This window comes from Trichomycterus rosablanca, chromosome 9 (assembly GCF_030014385.1).
Source record: "Trichomycterus rosablanca isolate fTriRos1 chromosome 9, fTriRos1.hap1, whole genome shotgun sequence".
In the NCBI taxonomy this organism is placed as follows: Eukaryota; Metazoa; Chordata; class Actinopteri; order Siluriformes; family Trichomycteridae; genus Trichomycterus; species Trichomycterus rosablanca.
The window spans coordinates 39,808,487-39,832,244 of NC_085996.1; the positions used below are offsets into that span (position 1 = coordinate 39,808,487).

Here is a 23,758-nt window from a genome sequence, read left to right on the forward strand (position 1 = left end):
TATTGTTATAATTCTTATTATTATTATCATTATTATTACTTTTATTATTATATTATTATTATTATCGTTGTAATTATTTTAATAATTATTATTGTTATTACAATCATTATTATTATCATTATTCTTATTATCACTATAATAATATTAATATTGTTATACTACTAATATTATCATATCGTTATTAGTATTTATACTATTAATACTTTTAGCATTATTATGATCATTATTATTAATATTATTGTCATTATTATTATTATTGTTTATTATTATTATTAATATTATCATTATTATTATTATTGTTGTCATCATTAATAGTGGTTCAAGCCCCACTACTGCCAGGTTGCCTCTGTTGGGCCCTTGAGCGAGGCCCTAACCCTCAATTGATCAGACAGAATACTGTCACAGTACTGTAGGTCGCTTTGGATAAAAGTAAATGTAAATAACCAGTAAATATTGTGCTGATTATTGTACAATTAAGAAAATAAAACAACAAATGCAGTAAAGTAATAAATACTGTATTTTTACATAATACTTGACGCCGTCCACTTGACCTTTGACACCGGTCAGAATATTAATGTGTCCAGTGTTCTATCCTCTTGTTACCGTTCTTACTTTATTCTCTCCTGACGCACCCCCCTGATCACCCTGATGTTCTCTCGTCCTTTATACCCACATGTTCATTTGAAACATGGAGCTTCATCTGTAACTTGTTCATTCCTTCACTGGCGTTTAATCAGACAGTAAAGTATCTGTCTGCAGTGATGTTTCCAAATCCTCCCAGCAGAGACAGAACAGCCCAGAGCTGTACGCTGAGCTCTGACTGCTGTCTGGGAATAAATGAATGTGATAATGAAGCTGGGAGACGCTCTGATGTTTATCTCCTCGTTTGTTTTCGGCCGGGCGGAGGTAATGAAGCTGCATGAGTTACGTTCATGTGATCAGTGGCCCGGTGATGCAGAGAAGCGTTTTATTATTCAGCACGCCGTCGATTGTACGTTTAAACGATGTGTAAATTGTTTCTTTCACTTCTGAGAATTAAAGACCAAAATAATATCATCAGAACTGTTATGCTGGATTTTGGAAATTCATGAACACGTATTGACTTGTCACTCGTACCAACTACAAAATGTCCTTTCAAAAGTCGCTTGCGATACCATTTTGCATGTTTAGAAGAGTTCCCAGTTTGTAGTCGTGCCCTTCTGCAGTATAGTAGGGTCTAGTTTGGCTGGCGGAGGGAGCGCGGAGGGAGTTTTATCTGAACTTACAGATTTCTTCTTCTTCGTGTCCAGCGGTCATCTATATCATGTCCTTCCAGTGGTTAACACAGCGGCTGCATTTAGTTTGGCCAGGTCTTCTGCAGTGCACTGTGGAGCAGAACTGCATCTCATAAGATGTTCCATGGATTGGAGTTCACCGCACACACACGAGTCAGCTGGTATTAGATTCCATTTCTTCAGGGATGCCTTGCAGCGCCCCTCACCGACTCGCAGGCGGTTCAGGGTTTTCCAGACATTCCAGGGTTGGTCATGGCCGGAGGCAAGGCGTTCATTTGGAAAGAAACAAATACTGATTGTTTTCTAGCCTCATGCCGTCCCATGTTACTTTAATCTCCCGTTTTACTTCCCTGTTTTTGAGGTGGAAGCTGCAGATTTGTGTCTTCCCAGGATTTGGGCACAGGTGGTTTTGTAGATAGTATGTTGACATACCTGAGAGGCCTTTTTCCAGGGTTGACTCAGCTGGGCTTGACTCGGACTCTAGTCTAAAGACTCGTGACTTGACTCGGACTCTAGTCTAAAGACTCGTGACTTGACTCGGACTCTAGTCTAAAGACTCGTGACTTGACTCAGACTCTAGCCTAAAGACTCGTGACTTGACTCGGACTCTAGCCTAAAGACTCGTGACTTGACTCGGACTCTAGCCTAAAGACTCGTGACTTGACTCGGACTCTAGCCTAAAGACTCGTGACTTGCATTATATATGCCCGCCACGTTTGTAGTTGTGCCGCACTGAATGCTGGTATTGCCTTTGTCCTTCAGTCAGATTATTACTCAGAATTAAGGCACCTCAGTAGGAGCATTTCAAGGGATCTAAGGATTTAGATGTGCCCTATTCTCTGGAGTGTAGGATGATGGGAAATGTGTCTGTGTAGGGAGAAAGCTAGGGTTTCAACAGACTTGATGGATGTCAGCATTCTATTTATTTCCCATGAACTCACTCTGGTTTTGGTGGTTTGAGCCTCGTGTCATGCTTGTCTTGGTTTACTGTATATAACAGAAGCACAGCCCTTACAATCTAGAACCTAGAACCCTTGACATTGGTAGTAATCGGACCAAAAGTGCTGAGTGTTTTTGAGTGGCCACGGACCTATGACGAGCCTGATTTGGCTGAAGTGGCAAATAAAAATGAATAAATGACCCTATTATTCAGTCCGATGTGGTATTATGTCACATTTATGGTGCAGTTATAAGCCAGCAGTGAGCGGCGACCGGCTCCCATTAGCTCAGACACAAATGAAGGTAAGAAGTCGCTCCTCTAATCCCCCCTGAAAACACTCTGTTTTATTGATTCACTGATCTATCTATAGCACTCGCTCTGTGAGAGCTGCTTTTTTTAGTCCCGGCGGAATAAGCAGCAGAAGAGCTTCAGCATCACGAAGCTCCTGCTCAGCCCCTGCTTCCTCTGCTGCCACAACAATGAGCTTAGAAAGCTTAGATTATTAGCTTTAAATATTATCAGCTATTCTTAATATCTCCAGGTGTCCTTATTCTATCTGAAGCTGTTTGACAAATGCAGTATTTTAGATATATACATGCACTGCCTGGCCAACAGTGTGCAGAAAACAAGAACATCAGCTTATACCATTAGACGTCCCATTCCAAAACCAGAGCTGTTGGTTGGATTCATTTACATTCATCCAAAGCGACTTACAGTACTGTGACAGTGTACAGTCTAAGCAATTAAAGATTAAGGGCCTTGCTCAAGGGCCCAACAGTGGCAAACTGGCAGTGGTGGGCCTTTAACCGGCGACCTTTCGATTACTAGTCCAGTACCTTAACCACTAGGCTACAACTGCCCTGATTCATATGATTTGGTTTGATTATATGGTGGCACAGTGGCTTGGTGGGTAGCACTGTCCCCTCACAGCAAGAGGGTCCTGGGTTCGATTCCCAGCTGCGGTCCTATCTGTGTGGGTTTTCTCCGGGAGCTCCAAAAACATGCTAACTATTTCGCCCCGTTGTTTCTACACTCACTGTCCATTTTATCAGCTCCACTTACCACTTTGTAGTTTTACAATTACTGACTGTAGTCCATCTGTTTATCTGCATGCTTTGTTACCTCCTTTCACGCTGTTCTTCAATGGTCAGGACCACCACAGGACCCCCACAGAGCAGGTGGTGGATGATTCTCAGCACTGCAGTGACACTGACATGGTGGTGGTGTGTTAGTGTGTGTTGTGCTGGTATGAGTGGATCAGACACAGCAGCGCTGCTGGAGTTTTTAAACACCGTGTCCACTCACTGTCCACTCTATTAGACACTCCTACCTAGTCGGTCCACCTTGTAGAAAGTCAGAGTCGATTGCTCATCTACTGCTGCTGTTTGAGTCGCTCATCTTCTAGACCTTCATCAGTGCTCACAGGACGCTGCCCACGGGGCGCTGTTGGCTGGATATTTTTGGTTGGTGGACGATTCTCAGTCCAGCAGTGACAGTAAGGTGTTTAAAAACTCCAGCAGCACTGCTGTGTCTGATCCACTCATACCAGCACAACACACACTAACACACCAGCACCATGTCAGTGTCACTGCAGTGCTGAGAATCATCCACCATCTAAATAATACCTGCTCTGTGGTGGTCCTATGGGGGTCCTGACCATTGAAGAACAGCATGAAAGGGGGTAACAAAGCATGCAGAGAAACAGATGGACTACAGTCAGTAATTGTAGAACTACAAAGTGCTTCTATATGGTAAGTGGAGCTGATAAAATGGACAGTGAGTGTAGAAACAAGGAGGTGGTTCTAATGTTATGGCTGATCGGTGTATATTCTCTTAAGTTTACCTACAGATTAGGTGAGAGTGCACGTTTGTTCACACTTTCCGTCTTTTCCTCTTCATGTCAGGGTAAGATTGAGGGTTTGAGGTGAACTCAGGTTCATTAGAAAGCTGAACACATCATCTTCAGGCGGATGAAAGGCAGAACTGCTTCAGCACAGAAATCAATACAACAAAGAAATCACGAGGGAGGAACGTGTGTATCGAGCATAACACACACCAGCACTGTTTGCTTTGTGTGTGTGTGTGTGTGTTGATGAGACCACTTATATACTAGGAAAATCACTCCACGGTGTGTGTATCGCCCCCGGCAGAGTGAGCGATTGCACACCTTATCACGTCCGCTCAATATCGTGTATTCAAAATCGAGTGTGTGGAGCTCGGTATGCAGAAATATAACACACCTCGCATAGTATACGCAGGTTCCTCCAGGTCAGCTGGAACTAATATTGCATGGGTTAAACCGTGATGCAAGCATGTGTGTTTCCATGGCAACTGAGAGGCGGATGATGCCCCAGCTCGGTGAGAACAACCTTCATAACCGCCACATGACCTTCAATTAAAGCTCCAGACTGGCTGAAACACACAGACCTGTTCTTTGTGTGCTTTGTTAAACAACGTACACTGTTTGCTCAAAAGTATGTGGACACCTGAGCGTGAGCTTGTTGAACATCGATGTGGATTTGCCTCTTTGGGGTGTCTGTGAGAAACGTGACACTGATGCTGGATGAGAAGACCTGGTTCGCTGTGCTGTGGCGTCCCGATTCATCCCAGCTGTTTAATGAGCCACTGGCATTCTTTTACACCAAACTTCATCGAAGCGTGTCTTTATGGACCTGTCCTGGTGCACACGGGTACAGCCATGCTGGAGCAGTTTGTTTGTTTGATTATTAGGATTTGAAGGTGATGTTTTCCACTTTGGTTCCATTCATGACATGACAGGTAGTTACAGATTACCCATAATTTATCGTCTTTATACTGTGGGAGAAATGTATCTTCAATTGACCTGACCATGTGTTTGGACTGTGGGAGGAAACCCGAGTGGATACAGGGAGAACATGCAAACTCCACACAGAAAGGACCCTGGCCGCCCAGCTTGGAAATCGAACCCAGGCCCTTCTTGCTGTGAGGCGACAGTGCTACTCACCAAGCCGCCATGCCATGAATTTACCTTTAGTAGAACAGGTTTCTAATGCAGAACCTATAAAGCGCTCACCTACTCATAATCTTTAAAATCTAATTTAAAACTACTAGGTGTCTACATTTCTACATTTTTTTTTCTCCCAACTTAAGCGTGTTCAATTGCCCGACTCTATTACGCTTCCTCTCTACCGATGTCGATCCCTACTCTGATTAAGGAGAACGAAGCTAACACACGCCCCCTACGTGTTCCATATATATCAGTGTTTGCTATATATTTCCTGTTTGGCTTGCCATAATACATGCATAATATGTGCAGCCAATGGGGGGGGTTAGTGAGGTGGGTGGTTGAGTTCATGTCGTGGAGGCCCCCCCACCTGCCATGGGCCCCAGTGCAGCTTTTCCCACCCTGAGCAACAAGCCAATCGTTGTTCATGTAGCCGGGTGGCAGAGCTGAGTTTCGAAGCGACAAGTTCGAAATATCAGCTCTGGTGTGCTAGTGTGGTTTACCTGAGTGGCCATGTACCTCGTTTTTTATATTTTATAATATTTATATAATATTAATATTGTTTTTTAACATTTTATAATAAATATAATACCTTTATCTTGTATTAATACTGTTTAACCTGTCAGGTGAGGAATTTAAGGTGTGTATGGTGGGGTGTATCAGTCAGTGCAAGGCCATAGCCATGAAGTAACCATTGGCGGGCACTAAATTTGCCGGATTGGGGAGGGGGGTGTTCCCTGCCATTCTGAATCATTACTGCCCTTACACTACTGATGGGAACACTGATTAGGGGAACATTTTAAGAATATCTTAATTCTATTGTCCTTTAAAATCCCAGTATTGTGAGTTGCTAGTTATTTAGCATGAATGAATGCTGTCTAAATCAGTAAAAATGTCTCGTTTGGAGGCAGGCAGGACTACACTGTGATTATGAGAATGAATGTAACCAAACCACCCCAGCTTTGTGTTTTTAATTTGTTGTTTTTAATCCTTTAATCGTAAAATTACAAGTAAATTCTGTTTTTTTTTTTTTATCGGCGTCTCCGCCTCACGTATTGACCGGATTTTTAACATGATGTTTCTGGCGCCCTCTAGCGGTTCCAGGGTGTAACTGTGATTACAAGCGCGTCGTTCCTGAGCACCAGTACTCATTCAGTCTGGATCTGTTCACTCACACACACTCACACACACCCACTCCCACGCGGAAAGGAGCACAAAAACAACCTCCCTGCACTTGTTTAATCCTGGATCTCCTCCTCTGGATCTTAATCGGTGTCTTTTCTCTCCTCACGACGGAGAGGAGCAGCGGTCGCCATGCATCGTGCTTTCTGACTCCTGCGCGCATCCAGCCGAGAGAGAGAGATGATCCAGTCCGAGCTGCACAATCATGTGCTTCCCTGCACCACAGATCCCAGTCCGGCAGACCCAGCAGCTCCAGTATCACCCAGCCTCCTGCACAGGATCAGGAGAGTCTTCACCAGGTAAGATAAACCACAGGAGCGCGTTTACGCACAGATCTGATGATGTTCTCTGATGTGTTGCACTCACATGCTGTTCACGTTTTCACATCCTTACTGGTGTGCACGTCTTCTGGATGCACGTGTGGTGGTCCGAACTGGTTTCCGAACTGGTCAAGTTCAATCCAGACCATGCAGACGAAAACAGGTTGTTTCATGCACTTGATTGAGCATCCACCATAAATGCACTATACATTTCTACAGCAGTTGTAGACTGGCGGTTAAGATGCTGGACCAGTAATCAGTAGGTCTCTGGGTCAAGCCCTATCAATACCAGGTCACTGCTGTTGGGCCCTTGAGCAAGGCCCTTAACCCTCAATTTCACAGACAGTACACTGTCACAGTACTGTAAGACGCTTTGCGTAAAGGCGGCTGCTAAATGCCGTGAATGTAAATAAATCCAACCTAAAATATATATTTAGGTGACCTGATCAACCTCCCAGACATTAACAGTTCACTGGTCAGTATTTAATTGTTCTTACTCTTGCAAGTGAGGTAGAAATACACATTTATTTTGCCCTGATATCTATGGGTGATATTATTACCCATTTGGGCAAGCTGTAGCCTAGTGATTAAGGTGTAAGCCTAGTAATCAGAAGGTCGCTGGTTCATGCCCCATCACTACCAGATTGCTGCTGTTGGGCCCTTGAGCAAGGCCCTTAACTCTCAATTGCTCAGACTGTATACTGTCAATATACTGTAACTGTAATATAAGTCGCTTTAGATAAAGGGGTCTGCAAAAATGGCTAAAATTATTAGGGTGGCACGTTAGCAGTCTAACTGTAACTACTAAAAATTAATTGCCCTAAGTGTGAGTGTGTGCCCTGTGCTGGACTGGTGACCCATTCTGAGTGTTTTCTACCTGAAGACAGACGTTTTATAATCATGATCCCAATTTTAAAGATCTGAGTGTCATCCTACACTCAATACTGATAGAAACTCATGTTTTCTTAGTGATCGAAACCAGCTTCTGTTACCAGTATACAGTGGTACTGGGTGTTAAGATGGTACTGGGCAACATAATGATATCTATCATGAATGCATTATCAGAGCTGTGCTATAAAGAATAGAACAGAATGCGTTACTTGTCATATATACATATACAAAGAAATTCTTTATCTGCATATTGGTCAGAGCCTCTGGAGCTGAGAAGGGTTAGCTCAAGGGCCCAACAGTGACTGCATGACAGAGAAGGAATTCAAACCGACAAACTTCCGATTGAGGTTCAGGTGTCCGTGTATGTTTTCCATATCTGATTTGATTCATTGAGGTTATTTAACGTGAGAATAGCGGAGCTCGGGTTCTGCAGAGGTAAAGTACGCTAGTCTGCGCTACTACTTAGATCTGGGGATTCAGGGTCCGAATCTCGGAGGTGCTATCGACCGGTCGGGCGTCTGCAGGGACACGGTTGGCTAAAAACTGAAGTGGGGGGGGGGCTACTTTTTTGTTAGTTGTTGGACGTCTCATTGTAAAAATGTGATTTTTTCAGCTGGAACAACAGCCGATCTTATGAGAAGCTTCTCACAAGACTTTGAAGTTTGTCTGTGGGAATTTGTACCCATTTAGTACTACATAAGAGCGTTTGTATGACCAGCACTGATTGATCAGCTGATGTTGCGGTTCATTCCAGAGCTGTTGAGGTCAAAGCTCTGTGGAGGAACCTTCCTTCCGAGGGCCTTACTTCAACTGTTGCTGCAAGGTTGGAAGCATCATTTCCGTTAACATACCTGTTAGCAATGGTCATGGCTGAAGCACATGAATTGAGTAATTAGAAGGCGTGTCCGAATACTTTTGTCCCTGTAGTGTATGTTGTAGAGTAGAAGATGGAGGTGGTGTTTCGATGGTTGTAGATCTTTTGTTTCGCTTACACACTCGACCGAGGTTCCTTTTGTCCTCGTTCTGGGATCTGTGGTCGATCTTTTGTGTGACGACGACACCGTACAGTCAGTAATTGAAGCCACATCCTGGTTCTAATCGATAAAGCTTTAGTGTTAATCAGAGGAACATCTTGGACTGATTTATAGATCTGATGTGTTCCACAGAGCGCTATTTTTATTCTCAATATGCCCCAAAAATATGTGGACATGGGCATTATCACAGAATCGCTTCCAGGTCATCATGGATCTCGGTTTGTCCACGGGGTGCAGTCACGCTGAAGCAAAAAAGGACCTTCCCCAAACTGTTCCCACAGAGCATAACGGAAGCACATGATTGGTTTTATATCTGCATCACCTGAACCTTAAGTTCTGCTCCATGTTTGAAGTCGTGTCCCTCTGCGCTGCCTAGTTTGGCCAGCAGGTGGAGCACGGAGGCTCGGTTGCGTGTGATCTGTCAATCTGCTTCATAAGTGTTCTTCAGGTGGAAGGTTTCCTTTTCCTTATTACGGCTTCTCGCTGCCCTCTTCTCCAGCTCCTTGTTGACACACTTGCATTTCTCACAGCAAGAAGGTCCTGGGTTCGATTCCCAGGTGGGAACAGTCCGGGTCCTTTCTGTGTGGAGTTTGCATGTTCTCCCCGTGTCTGTGTGGGTTTCCTCCCACAGTCCAAACTCTTTAGTCAGGATAATTGGAGATACTAGAAATGACCCTGAGTGTATGTTTGAGTATCTGTGATGGACTGGCGACCAGTCCGGGGTGTTTCCTGCCTTTCACCCAGTGACTCCAACCCACTGTGACCCTGACCAGGATAACGCAGTGGTAAAACAGTTTAGTATTAGTCTGTGCTGCAATACTGAGCTTAAACACTGAAAGTTTCCAACACCGAGGCTTGTGGATGATGTGATGGTATTTTTCGGCTGGTACCTTCTACCTCCACCTTAGCATGACTGTTCAATCACTGACTGTAATTAGAAATTCAGAGTGAAGGAGCGGCGGCGCCTCGCTTAGCGGGGGGCGGGGGGGGCGAGCTTCAATTAAGATCGGTACTCAGTCTCCATTGTGAAATTCTCAAGGCTTTAACGATCCTCACGGTTTCGTTTGGAGCTTAATGTGCATTCATCTGAGTTAATTACTTACTTTTCTCCCAGTTTAGTCGTAGCCAGTTCCTCTTCCTCTGCTGGAGATCCTGATGATGTACAAGGAGGGTATATTCTCCTTACATGCCCTTCCTCCGACACCTGCACGCTCCACCGACCCCTTCTTATTCACCCGTATTTCGGTGGCTCGGCGCGTGAGGTCGGTCTCACACATGTAGAGTCACGCGCTGGTCTCCACGTTCCACCACTTCTGTACAGGCGCCTCAGACTACTAACCAGGGTCGAAGACCCCGCCCACTTTTTAGTCTCGTCTTTTCCCACCCAGCAGACTAGTGGCCAGTTTTGCCCACTAGGGGGCGCCCAGCTGACCGGTAGCAGAGCTGAGCTGTGGAGCTTCTCACAAGACTTTGAAGTGTGTCTGTTAGAATTTCCTCACCTGAACCTAAAGTTCTGCTCCGTGTTTGGAGTCGTGTCCCTCTGCGCTGCCTAGTTTGGCCAGCAGGTGGAGCACGGAGGCTCGGTTGCGCGTGATCTGTCAATCTGCCTCAAAAGCGTTGATTTGCTTCAGGTGGAAGGTTCCCTATATGTCACGGGTTCTCTCTGCCTTCTTCGCCTGCTACCTGGGTATTGTTTTAAGCATGTCTGTGGGAATTTGTGCCGCTAGGGGGCGCCCAGCTGACCGGTAGCAGAGCTGAGATTCGAACTCGGAGGGTTCAGATTCCAAGCGCTGGTAATTATCAAATAATTGTTGAGCTCATTAGTTTGGAGTATATATATATATACAGTGTATCACAAAAGTGAGTACACCCCTCACATTTCTGCAAATATTTCATTATATCTTTTCATGGGACAACACTATAGACATGAAACTTGGATATAACTTAGAGTAGTCAGTGTACAGCTTGTATAGCAGTGTAGATTTACTGTCTTCTGAAAATAACTCAACACACAGCCATTAATGTCTAAATAGCTGGCAACATAAGTGAGTACACCCCACAGTGAACATGTCCAAATTGTGCCCAAATGTGTCGTTGTCCCTCCCTGGTGTCATGTGTCAAGGTCCCAGGTGTAAATGGGGAGCAGGGCTGTTAAATTTGGTGTTTTGGGTACAATTCTCTCATACTGGCCACTGGATATTCAACATGGCACCTCATGGCAAAGAACTCTCTGAGGATGTGAGAAATAGAATTGTTGCTCTCCACAAAGATGGCCTGGGCTATAAGAAGATTGCTAACACCCTGAAACTGAGCTACAGCATGGTGGCCAAGGTCATACAGCGGTTTTCCAGGAAAGGTTCCACTCGGAACAGGCTTCGCCAGGGTCGACCAAAGAAGTCGAGTCCACGTGTTCGGCGTCATATCCAGAGGTTGGCTTTAAAAAATAGACACATGAGTGCTGCCAGCATTGCTGCAGAGGTTGAAGACGTGGGAGGTCCGCCTGTCAGTGCTCAGACCATACGCCGCACACTGCATCAACTCGGTCTGCATGGTCGTCATCCCAGAAGGAAGCTGACGCACAAGAAAGCCTGCAAACAGTTTGCTGAAGACAAGCAGTCCAAGAACATGGATTACTGGAATGCCCTGTGGTCTGACGAGACCAAGATAAACTTGTTTGGCTCAGATGGTGTCCAGCATGTGTGGCGGCGCCCTGGTGAGAAGTACCAAGACAACTGTATCTTGCCTACAGTCAAGCATGGTGGTGGTAGCATCATGGTCTTGGGCTGCATGAGTGTTGCTGGCACTGGGGAGCTGCAGTTCATTGAGGGAAACATGAATTCCAACATGTACTGTGACATTCTGAAACAGAGCATGATCCCCTCCCTTCGAAAACTGGGCCTCATGGCAGTTTTCCAACAGGATAACGACCCCAAACACAACCTCCAAGATGACAACTGCCTTGCTGAGGAAGCTGAAGGTAAAGGTGATGGACTAAACCCAATTGAGCACCTGTGGCGCATCCTCAAGTGGAAGGTGGAGGAGTTCAAGGTGTCTAACATCCACCAGCTCCGTGATGTCATCATGGAGGAGTGGAAGAGGATTCCAGTAGCAACCTGTGCAGCTCTGGTGAATTCCATGCCCAGGAGGGTTAAGGCAGTGCTGGATAATAATGGTGGTCACACAAAATATTGACACTTTGGGCACAATTTGGACATGTTCACTGTGGGGTGTACTCACTTATGTTGCAGCTATTTAGACATTAATGGCTGTGTGTTGAGTTATTTTCAGAAGACAGTAAATCTACACTGCTATACAAGCTGTACACTGACTACTCTAAGTTATATCCAAGTTTCATGTCTATAGTGTTGTCCCATGAAAAGATATAATGAAATATTTGCAGAAATGTGAGGGGTGTACTCACTTTTGTGATACACTGTATATAGATCACATGGCACCATATTGCCAGATATTTGTAGACACCCGATTATTAGCTCGTTTAACGACCACTGCCTTTGGTTAAGCATTATTCGTAATGCGAGGTGTGTCTGATGTCTCAGTGCCCCGTCAGTCCCGGGTTATTGTTGCTTCTCAGCTGCAGAGCTCATTAAAACGTCACCTCTGCAGCCGGGAAAGTCGCCGCACGTCTATTAAACTAAAGATAACGAGGCAGAAGTCGGTCAGCGCGACGAACAAACCCTACAGATTATTTCTCCATCGGTTTGATTGTGATTTGTTGATCGTTTGAGTATAATTAAACTATAATTCAGCAGAGGGTATGGTTATCCTGTCCTCCTGCATTGCCACGTATGGCCAGCAGAGGGGGCACGGAGGTGCTGATGATTGACGTGCCAGTTTCTCTTTGTGGCCTCGTTGTTTCTTCCTCACTGATTTGCCAGCTCCTTTGTTGGCAACCTGCTTTCTCTTGATACCGTGATGCCAGGCTTGATGCCAGCACTCTTTTACCTTTTCCTGGAAACTCTTCTGCCCTCATGATGTGAGCAACATGCCCCGAGGTTTCGTGACGGCCTTTTCCGGACCAACGCTGGACGTTTGCTGTTCTGGATTGTTCTGGGTTTCCTTTCTTTAATTTTCTGTCAAGAATTTGGTTGGAACACGTGGTCTGAGCAGCCGACCACATTAAAACAACAGGTTTTTATTTCTGTGTTTATTTCTGCACTTTCCCATTTTCTATGTCTGCATTTTCTCTGTTGTGGGCTGTGGATGTTTGTGTTTCTGTTATTTTGGCCACCTCCTTAGTTAGGCATTTTAGCAGCTGTATATTAGTTACATATATAAACAATATAAACAGGTTCTTCTGGCTCTGCTACCGGTCGGCTGGGCGCCCCCTAGTGTCTGCAGCAGACAAATCGGAAACTAGTCTGCAGGGTGGGAAAAGACCAGACTAAAAACTAAAAAAACTCTTCGTGTGCGAGACCGACCTCATGCACCGAAGTACGGGCGAATAAGAAGGGGTCGGAAGGGAGGGCATGTCAGGAGAATATACCCTCCTCACACGCCATCGGGGTCTCCAGCAGAGGAAGAGGAACTGGCTATGACTAAATTGGTTTCTTACATTACATTCTGCGTCCAAACCGGACGGCAGCGGCCGCAGTTTTCACGTCAGCGTCGACAAGATTATAGAATTGTATTAATATTCTGTCCTGCCTGAAGCAGGTGGCGTCTTTCAAGAAAAGGTGTGAATAACACGTTCTGTGTGTGGGATGTGTGAAAATCTTCTCAAAAATAATCAAATAAATGCTTTTCATACCTTTCTTGCCTTTGAAGTTTGAGGAAAAGCTGCCGGTTATAAATAGAAGAAACAGACGGAATGAGATTCATAACAGCGTGGAGCGTGAGACGGTGCAGAGCGTCGGTTTAAATCTCACATTTTTATCTTCAGTCCTTTAGATTTTTATGTTATTTTATTATTTTTATTCCTTTTTTATTTAATTTTATTTAATATAAACTACATTTAGTCTATCTGTGCACTGTGTGCACTGTATTGATGTGTTAGTGATGATGTGAATCACTGCTGAAACACTGCAATTTTGGGGATCAATAAAATAATGAATCAATCAACCAACCAATCAATTCAAGACCACATGATTTATTTATTTATTTTCACAAACTAATCAGTGCAAACAGTGGCACCTGGGACTATGGGGCCAGAAGCAAAAATTTGTCAGTACTAGGGTCATGGTATGAGGACGAAGGGGGTACAGGTACTAGACTGGCCTGCCTGCAGTCCTGACCTGTCCCCGATAGAGGACGTGTGGAGAATTAACCCCATACTGTTTCACACCTTAAGCTGTGTTTGCAGGAAGAACAGGACAAAATAACGGAAACACGTTGCTTATTTTGGTTGGATATTTTGGACTAAAATGTACCGATGGATCATTTTCTCGTTTGGTCTGGACCAAGAGAACCAAACAAGAAATATAAACACGTCCTAAGCTTCCATGATGTACAGAAACATAAAAGTTTGGAACTGTAGTAAATCCTGTCGTGGGGGAAACATGAGGACTGGAATAAAACGACGATGAGAAAGCTAAATGTCCTTCGGCGGCACTTCTTCACACAGCGGCGTCTCTGTGCCCGCCAAAAAAGTGACGTAAAGCGAAGGAACGTCGGCGCATAATCACGGCATTGATGGGAGAGGGCCTATTGAACCCCTCTCCAGCGCTCGGAGGGTAATTCAGTTCACCAACACACACACTTTGATGTTTCGCTTAATGCCTGTAGTGTCCCGTGCCTGAACGAGCCCAATGGGGCTTCTGTGTTTGTCAGGCAGTGATGGATTACTTTACTAGGACGTAATATGGGGCGAGATTATTAAGGACTGTTTATGGGTGTGAACCGTATGCCATCCTGTATATTCATTGTTTGGCGCCGAGACGAGAGGCGCTGGGTGTCTGGTAGCGGTGGGTAGCACTGTCGTCTCACAGCAGGAAGGTCCTGGGTTCGAATCCCACGTGGAGCGGCCCGGGTCTTCCTTGTGTCTGTGTGTCCAAAGACATGCAGTCGTGCAGTGTGTGTGTGTGTGTGTGCTTTGTGATGGACTGGCGTCCTGTCTATAAAATATAGATTGTAGATATAAACAATGCAGATGATATGAAACTACAACCACCTGACCTATCTCAGGCCAAACATAATGCTCAACATTGTTAATGAACTAGTAAGGCACTCGTTGGCATGGCGACTGTTCGTCCGACTGACATTTTGAGCTGCAGACGTCAGGGGTTGCGACTACAGGCAACGTTGACTGAATTCCCACAGTCATGGTGTTACGACCCAGTACTGTATGTGAGTGAGCTTTGTGCCATCATGCTGCTGTGATAAATATAACCACATGCGCTCAGGAGTGCTTCAGAACACCGTTGTCACGTAACACAGTCCACCGCTGCATCACGAAATGCAACCTGAAACTCTATTACACAAAGAGAGACATTGTCGGGTTCTCCGGGCCTGAGCTCATCTCAGATGGACCGAAAGACAGTGGGCACGTGTGCTGTGGTCAGATGAGTGCACGGTTCAGCTAGAGTTCTCTGTACCAAAGATGAAAAGAACCATCCAGACTGTTATCAGTGAAAGGTGCGAAAGCAAACATGCGTGATGGTATGGGGGGCATCAGTGCCCATCTGCACATGTGTGAAGGTACCACTGATGCTGAGGCGTATTTTGGGATCTTAGAGAAACACGCTGCCATCAAGGCGACGTCTTTTCTCGGGAAGTCTGTAATTATTTCAGCAGGACGATTCCACGCCTCGTTCTGCACACTTTATAGACACAGAGTGCGTGTGCTGGACCGGCCTGCCTGCAGTCCAGATCTGTCTCCCGCAAACCTGCAACCATTAGTGTCCTCAGTTCCACACACATTAAAAAGTGAAATGAATAGGAATGCTGATGGAGCACAGAGGGGAACACAGGGAACACGCCCCCGTCCCGACTTTTACGGAGTGGCATCAAATTCTAAACGTGCTTCTCTTTGCAAACGATAATGAAGTTGATCAGTGAAAGATTTGAGAGAATGAACATCACAGATTCTTCTTTTTACTGCTCTTTACTAAACGTCCCAACTCTTCTGGAAACGGGCTTTGTACATTTTATTACAGTCACATCCAGCTTTTATTTTTCTCAGCTTTTTCTGAACCCTCCCTAAAGAACCCATGAAGCTTCCATACCTCCTGTGAGAACCCCAAGAAGACCCCCGAAGAAGGTCTGTGGAGGAAGTAAACAGGTACGGTTCTTGCTCGGCGTGATTTAATTCGCTTACTGGTGGGACCTCGGACCTCACAGTTACTCTCAGCTGATTAGCTTTCCTTTATTAGCGGCGGCGTCCCGGTCGAAACGCCTGCGTAAACCAGCGGCGAGCTGCTAATGAGGCCCGGGTTCGGCTAAGTGGGTCAAAGCATCGGAACAACCGCCGAGGGTGTCGACCTGTTTCCGAATATCTGTGAGGAGATAATGGACGTATTGAAGACGCGTAAAGTAAAAAACAATGAACAAGAATGGAGGACGAAACGAGACGGGAAACGCTTGAGAGGAATTATAATGAGCGGAGGATTAAGGGACAGGAAACGGAGTAAAGACAGAACGAGCACAGTTTCGGCTCCTCGCCCCCGATGACTCAGTAAAGACTCGTTTGGGGCATGAATAGCCGCATTTGTGAGGCGACGATTCTCCAAAAAAAAAACCCTCATCTTCTGGTGGGATTGTGAACGCTGGAACCTAAAGCATGAATGAAATCTTACAGTAGATCTATCATAGGGGTCAGGACCATGGTCAAGACCAGGGGGTCAGGACCACAGGGTTCAAGACCGGTGGGTCAGGACCACGCAGACCATGGGGGCAGCTCGTATCAATCGTGATCTTGTTTGCTGGGGTTTGACGACAAAGTTTAAAAATAAAAAAGATCTTTTAGAAGTGAAACTGACTGTCGACTGATTATCGACCAGAGCAGATACGAACCAACAACCTCTCCTGTGGATCGACGTGATCTCGTCGTGATTCTTTTTTTTATTAATAATTATAATTAGCTAAAAAAAATAGTTTGTTTTTCAACACTGCCACTGATACGAAGCACAGAAAAACTAACTGATGCTCACGGTTCCCCCTTGAGGCCACTAATGGTGGGTGATTGAGTTACATGAGGTGCTTTGCATCTACAAAACTACATACCGCATCTATAAACACGAATGTGACGTGGTGGCGCTGGTGGACACACTCTCTGTGAGTTGTTTACCATAATCTCTTTCTGCCCAGATGGATTTTATTCTTATACTTTAGTTTTCGGGGTAACTCTGGTTAGTTTGGGATAACTGGGGTTGGACTTGGACACTGAACTTCTCTTCATTATTACCGCTCATAAGTTCCTCCACTAATCACATTTCTCACTCGCTGTTTTACTACAATAAGTCACGGTGAGTTTTGTGCACCACCGTCACACTTCATAGCAGCATAAAAGCGGTTTTGTCACTTCTCATGTGAATGCGCCGGTGCTGAAGGGAATACGGTATTCCAACATCAAGCATCTACACCATTAAGAAGCGTCAGGAAACAATAAAGAAGTAAAACTAAAGTGCAGCTTTTATTGTATTTTTATTGAATTGTGTAACTGTTAGTAATTGTATTTCAGTGTGTTTATATTATATTTGTGTTATTTTCAGTGTTTAAGTGTCAAAAACAACCTCATTATTTTACATGAGACTGAAAATATCTGCAGCTCCACGGGACCATGGACGCATTAACAGGTTCTCCAAACATCCTTATGGGAAAAAATACCTCGAAACTCCCAGAACCGACTGACATCCAGTTTCAATGTACCGCTGTAAATACATCAGTATATTGATGGGCGTGTCCTCTTTATTATATACACCTTTATACAGATTACACATCAATGAGAATTTATTTACATGTGAAAGGAACTCTGTTGGTTGCTCCGTGTTATATACATCCACCATGTTTGTAGTTTTATGTGAGAAAAGTCGTGCCGCAATGAATGCTGGGATTGATCTTCAGCGCTGAGGAGGCGTCGGACGCTCCCTCGTCATTCAGTCAGATCATCACTCAGAATTAAGGCGCCTCAGTAGGAGCATTTTAAGAGATCTAAGGATTTAGACACGCCCTCTTCTCGGGAGTGTAGGATGGCGGGAAATGCGTCTGTGTACAGAGATCACTGGGTTTTCACACAGACCCAATTTCCTTAAAATTCTGACTTTACTCAGTGAGTGAACTGGGATGGATTGAGGTCTATATGAAATTGATCACGCCTCTATTTGGGTCTCGGCGTGTGTGAGGTCACCGCAGGCCGCCGGGGCGTCAGATCATTTTTAGCATCATTAGCGAGTCGGATCGTCTCTTGGCCGGGTTTAAAGGACCTCTCTTAGATGCTACAGAGCGAGCGCGGTTTCTGTCAGCGCACGCAGACGTGCCGGTGATGCAGATGAGGGAGAATACAGCGGCGCCGAGACGCTGCTGACACTCACGCTAACGCGCCAGAAAAGCCTTTCAAGATTCAAGATGTGAGAGTTTTAGTGGCGTACGCATGCTAATCAGGCAGTTACACTCTACAGCGAGATTTGTACTTGCTAAACGCTAATCCTTCACTCACGCGACGGTTAGGACGTAAGAGTAAAATTGTGCACCTTATTATGTTGTGAACTTCTTTTAAATGGAGTTATTTGTCATTTTAAAAATTAACCTAGACTTAAATGCCGATAACAATGATGTAAAAGCTGTACCGGTTGGCTGGGCGCCCCTAGCGGGCACGATTGTCAGTGCAGACAGTGCAGCAGACAAAATCGTCCACTAGTCTGCTGGGTGGGAAAAGACGGGACTAAAAAGTGGGCGGGGTCTTCGAGGCTGTGTAAGGACCCTGGTTACAGAAGTGGAGGAACGTGGAGATCAGCGCATGACTCTCCGTGAGCGAGACCGACCTACCGAAGTACGGGGGGATAAGAAGGGGTTGCGTCGGAGGGAGGGCGTGTCAGGAGAATATACCCTCCACGTACACCATCGGGGTCTCCAGCAGAGGAAGAGGAACTGGGTATGACTAAACTGGAAGAAAAAGGAAGATATAAGGTGACCATATTCAGGGATCAGAAACACTGCACTTGCCAGGAACAAAAAAAGCTTGGGTACAACTGTTTCTACACTCACTGTCCATTTTATCAGCTCCACTTACCATATAGAAGCACTTTGTAGTTCTACAATTACTGACTGTAGTCCATCTGTTTCTCTGCATGCTTTGTTAGCTCCTGTTAGCATGCTTCACCCTGTTCTTCAATGGTCAGGACCCCCACAGAGCAGGTATTATTTAGGTGGTGGATGATTCTCAGCACTGCAGTGACACTGACATGGTGGTGGTGTGTTAGTGTGTGTTGTGCTGGTTGAGTTTTTAAACACCGTGTCCACTCACTGTCCACTCTATTAGACACTCCTACCTAGTCGGTCCACCTTGTAGATGTAAAGTGACAGTGCGGTGTTTAAAAACTCCAGCAGCGCTGCTGTGTCTGATCCACTCATACCAGCACAACACACACTAACACATCACCACCATGTCAGTGTCACTGCAGTGCTGAGAATCATCCACCACCTAAATAATACCTGCTCTGTGGGGGTCCTGACCATTGAAGAACAGGGTGAAAGGAGCTAACAAAGCATGCAGAGAAACAGATGGACTACAGTCAGTAATTGTAGAACTACAAAGTGCTTCTATATGGTAAGTGGAGCTGATAAAATGGACAGTGAGTGTTTAAATGCATTATTATAAAGTTGAAAGATTTTAGCTCAGTGAGGATCGTTTTCTTCTCAGTACTGGAGAACAGTCGAATTGCTGCCTGTGCTGATCAATAATACAAAGAAATAATAAAATGTGTGTGTGTGTGTGTGTGTGTGTGTGTGTGTGTGTGTGTGTGGAGTACCCGGGTGTGAAATGCCACTCTCCTGTCTGAAGGAAATCACAGCCACTGGAGCAGGAAATGAGGTGTAATATGAAAGAATAACGGCTGTCTGAGCCTGTCAGTCACACCTCAGAACCTCGTGTCCTTTATCCATCACTGAGGAAACCAATCCCCTTATTCAACCCCACGCCTACAGCATATACAACTAATAATAACGTCTGGTATAGTTCCACATCGGTGCCTTAACGGGCACAAATTCCCACAGACACACTTTAATATCTTGTAAAATTCAGGCCGGTGGTTTTAGAACAGGACGTCTACATATTTTTGTCCACAGATAATCTGGTCGTATCCAATTCCCAGATTATATTTCACCTCCAGGAGAGCTGTAACAAGCACCAACCGCTTCTTTTCACCTTCTCCTGGCGAGTTCATACGGAGATCTGTATCGCGCACGGAGAGTCACGCACTGATCTCCATTATCCATTATTATTATGAATCTGGGCCGTGTATCAGACTGTGTGTGTAATGATGGACGTACGGCGACTCTGTGGCGTGTTCACGGCTCCCTACAGTCTGAAGATCCCTTCCAACTCGACAACTTCACTCCCTACGGTTCGAATCTCACATAACAGGGTCCGGATTCTCTGTGTAGTCCGGTTCACCACTACAGGGAACTCCTGGGGGGACTGGAACCCCTGCACAAGATAATTAACTGTAAAGAAGTTAAACAAGTTTCTATAATTCAGTTTAGAAATGTTGGTTTGCTCTGCTGGGCTGCAGAACTGGGAAGTCGAGACTTAAAACAGATCATCAGAATCATCAGAAGAGCCTGGAGGTGCTTTGAGGACGTGATTCTTTCTTCTGAGATGCTCTCCAGCTCACGTGGTGTTCATCAGATCCGGTCGTGGCTCATTAGAGGTAGAGATTTAATGATATACGTGTGGATAATTATATTTCTGGGGGGGGGTTTAGTCCCTCTTTGGATCCCTTCGGTTCTTTTTTAATGCACACGCTCGAACGGCTGATGAAAGTTTGATGTGTTCGTGGTTTTTTTTTTGGGGGGGGGGGGGGGGGGGGGTATTTGAGGACCTGCCATCAGTCAAACTGCTGAAGCTCGACTACGTTTCAGTAGTACACTTACACTGTAGTTTTACATATTAAATACTCATTATGTGCACAAATGCTGCATAGTCCATGTGTGTGTGTTTGAGTGTGTGTGTGTGTGTTTGTGTGAATGTGTGTTTGTGTGTGTGTTTGTGTGTGCATGTGAGCCATAGTGTTTGTGTGTGTGTGAGCATGTATGTGTTTGTGTGTGTTGTATGAGTGTGTTTGTGTGTGAGCCAGTCTTGTTTGTGTGTTTGTGTGTGTGTTTGTGTGTGTGTGAGCCACAGTCTTGTTTGTGTGTGTTTGTGTGTGTTTGTGTGTGTGTTTGTGTGTATGTGTTTTTGTGTGTGCGTGTTTGTGTGTGTGTGAGCCATAGTCTTGTTTGTGTGTGTTTTTTTGTTTGTGTGTGTTTTTTTGTTTGTGTGTGTTTGTGTGTGTGTGTGTGTTTGTGTGTGCGTGTATGTGTGTGAGCCATAGTCTTGTGTGTGTGTGTTTGTGTGTGTGTGAGTGTGTTTGTGTGTATGTTTGTTTGTGTGAGTGTTAGTGTGTGTTTTTCTGTGTGTGTGTCTGTATGTGTTTGTGTGTGTCCGTTTGTGAGCCATAGTCTTGTGTTTGTGTGTTTGTATTTTGTATTTAATGTGTGTGTATTTTGTATATTGTGTATGTGTGTGTGTGTGTAAGCCATAGTCTTGTGTGTGTGTGTTTGTGTTTGTGTGTGTGTGTGTGTGTGTGCGTGTGTCTTAATAAACATTTTTATTTGATTACGCTAAAATCAGGAGTCGTGTCACTCACCCGTTTACTACTACACGTGTTTTTCTTGTAACCTACTGGGGTCAAAGTGCAGGGTCAGCTGTTGTATGGGGCCCCTGGAGCTGAGAGGTTAAGGGCCTTGCTCAAGGGCCCAACAGTTGCAGCATGGTCCAGGTAGTACAGCAGGATATTCCACTAGTGCACCAGCGCTGGGATTCTAAACTGTCCTAGTTTGAATCTCAGCTCTGCTACCGGTTGGCTGGGTGCCTCCTAGTGCCTGCAGCAGACTAGTCTCCTGCTAGTCGGGACTAAAAAGTAGGCGGGGTCTCGGACGCTGTGTAAGGACCCTGGTTAGTAGGCCGAGGCGCCCGTACAGAAGTGGATCGCGCCGATCCACTGAAGTACGGGGGGATAAGAATGGGTCGGTGGAGCATGCACGTCTCGGAGGAAAGGCGTGTCAGGAGAACATACCGTCCTCAGTACGCCATCGGGGTCTCCTGCAGAGTATCTGCGAGATTAGGACATGTTTTGGGGATAAATCATTTCTTTTGAAGAGAGGAAGTGACCCAGGAATGTGGGGTGAATTCATTTCCTGTCTGATTCAGGACGCCGTGAGTCGCCTCTCACAGAAGATCAACAGTTCAGAGGCGTGGATATGAAACACAGGCTCTGTTGTAGCGCGCTGGATGAGTGTGTGTGTGTGTGTGATTGTTTTTAATATAAATCATTACAGTTAATATTCTACAGCACTCAGGAGACTCGTACCTGTCGCCACAAGGCCGTCTGACTCTAAATCTGATCCCGGTCCTGATGGTACGAGTCCCTCCGTGTTTCCTCCTCGCTGCACTTTACGGCTGATTAGCATCTCTTACCCTCTTAGGCTTTTTTTATTAAAGCTAATTACCTTCAGTCTCTCCAGAAATGCAGACTGAAGTGTTTAGCAGCTCGTTATTAAAAGCTTTATTAGCATATTTTGCTTGTGAGCGCTGCAGTAAATGTTCAGCGTCAGTTTGAGGAGACATTTTAGATCTGATGTGACTAAAATACACTAAAGGAAGAGCTTTGGATTTTTTAAATCTAGTCGTATCCAAATCCCCGATGGTATTTCACGAGTCCGGTTCATACAGAGATCCACATCGCGCACGGAGAGTCACGCACTGATCTCCGTTATCTCCCATCTCTGTGCAGTGCAGCACTATCGATCAGCCAGCAGAGGGCGTCAGTACAGCAGTTACATTTACATTTTCAGCATTTAGCAGACACTTTTATCCAAAGCGACTTACAGTTATGACTGAAACAATTTTGAGCAATTGAGGGTTAAGGGCCTTGCTCAGGGGCCCAACAGTGGCAACCTTTTGATTTCTAGTCCAGTACCTTAACCACTGAGCTATCACTGCCCTAAGATAACAGCAGTTATCGGAGATGAGTTGATCGTTGTCTGTATAGGCGCCTGGTTTGTCGGTAACAGAGCTGAGATTCAAACTCATAAGTTTAAGATGTCTAGCTTGTTTTACTTCTGCACCACTTGTAGGAACATGCCACTCTCTCCACATTTTTGTGCCAGTCGCGTCTGACGAATGCCCGGCCAGGGCGGTGGCACCGCTGAAACTCAAACTTGAGACTAGACTCATGTGACAGTCAGTGCTTAAAAACACACACCCTCATCTTTAATCTGGCAAAACGAAGTTGATCCAAAGAAGGAGTAACGGCCAATATTAGCATTGAAAATAATGACATTTATCCTTTACTGTAGCCTGTAATTACCCAGTTACCCAGTTAGAGAAAACTTGGTGGGTCAGTTTGGATGGGAGGATTTAAGAGAAAATGACCTAATGTGGGGGTTTCATAACTCAGTATGAAGCTCAGAGCTGGTGGGAGGCAGATAGATATAGTGAGGTAAAAAAAAAACATCAGTCTCTGGGAAATTTTCTCTCAGCGACATTTTTTCTAATCACTTCTCATCACTATCAGGAGCTGAAAGCTGCTCTGTAATTGAGCTGTTCAGATTTCTGCTTCTCTCTCAGAGAAACGACCGTCAGAACAGATCATCAAAGCTGCCTGAGAATAACTGGCCTGGATCAGCTGGTCCTGGTTGCTCTGTTGGCATTGGATTGTTGGGATAGGATTTCTTTTTGTTGGGATCGGATCAGATCTTCGTCGGGATCGTATCTTTGTTGGGATCAGATCTTAGTTGGGATCAGATCTTTGTTGGGATCAGATCTTTGATTGGATCATATTTTTGTTGGGATTGGATCTGACTTTGTTGGGATTGAATCCTTGTTGGGATCAGATCCGTATTTGTTGTGATTGTATCTGTCTTTGTTGGGATCAGATCTTTGTTGGGATCGGATCTTTGTTCGGATTAAGTCTTTGTTG

General features: G+C 45.1%; 1 protein-coding gene across 1 annotated transcript in view; it reads left to right on the forward strand.

The window, feature by feature from the left end:
* The first annotated feature begins 6,470 nt into the window (after nucleotides 1-6,470).
* Nucleotides 6,471-23,758, forward strand: part of slc35f1 (solute carrier family 35 member F1) — a 51,373-nt gene continuing 34,085 nt past the window's right edge. The window contains exon 1 of the mRNA XM_063001486.1: nucleotides 6,471-6,678. Within this exon, the coding sequence (XP_062857556.1) occupies nucleotides 6,560-6,678 (119 nt within the window). The 5' untranslated portion in view covers nucleotides 6,471-6,559. The remainder of the gene's footprint in view (nucleotides 6,679-23,758) is intronic.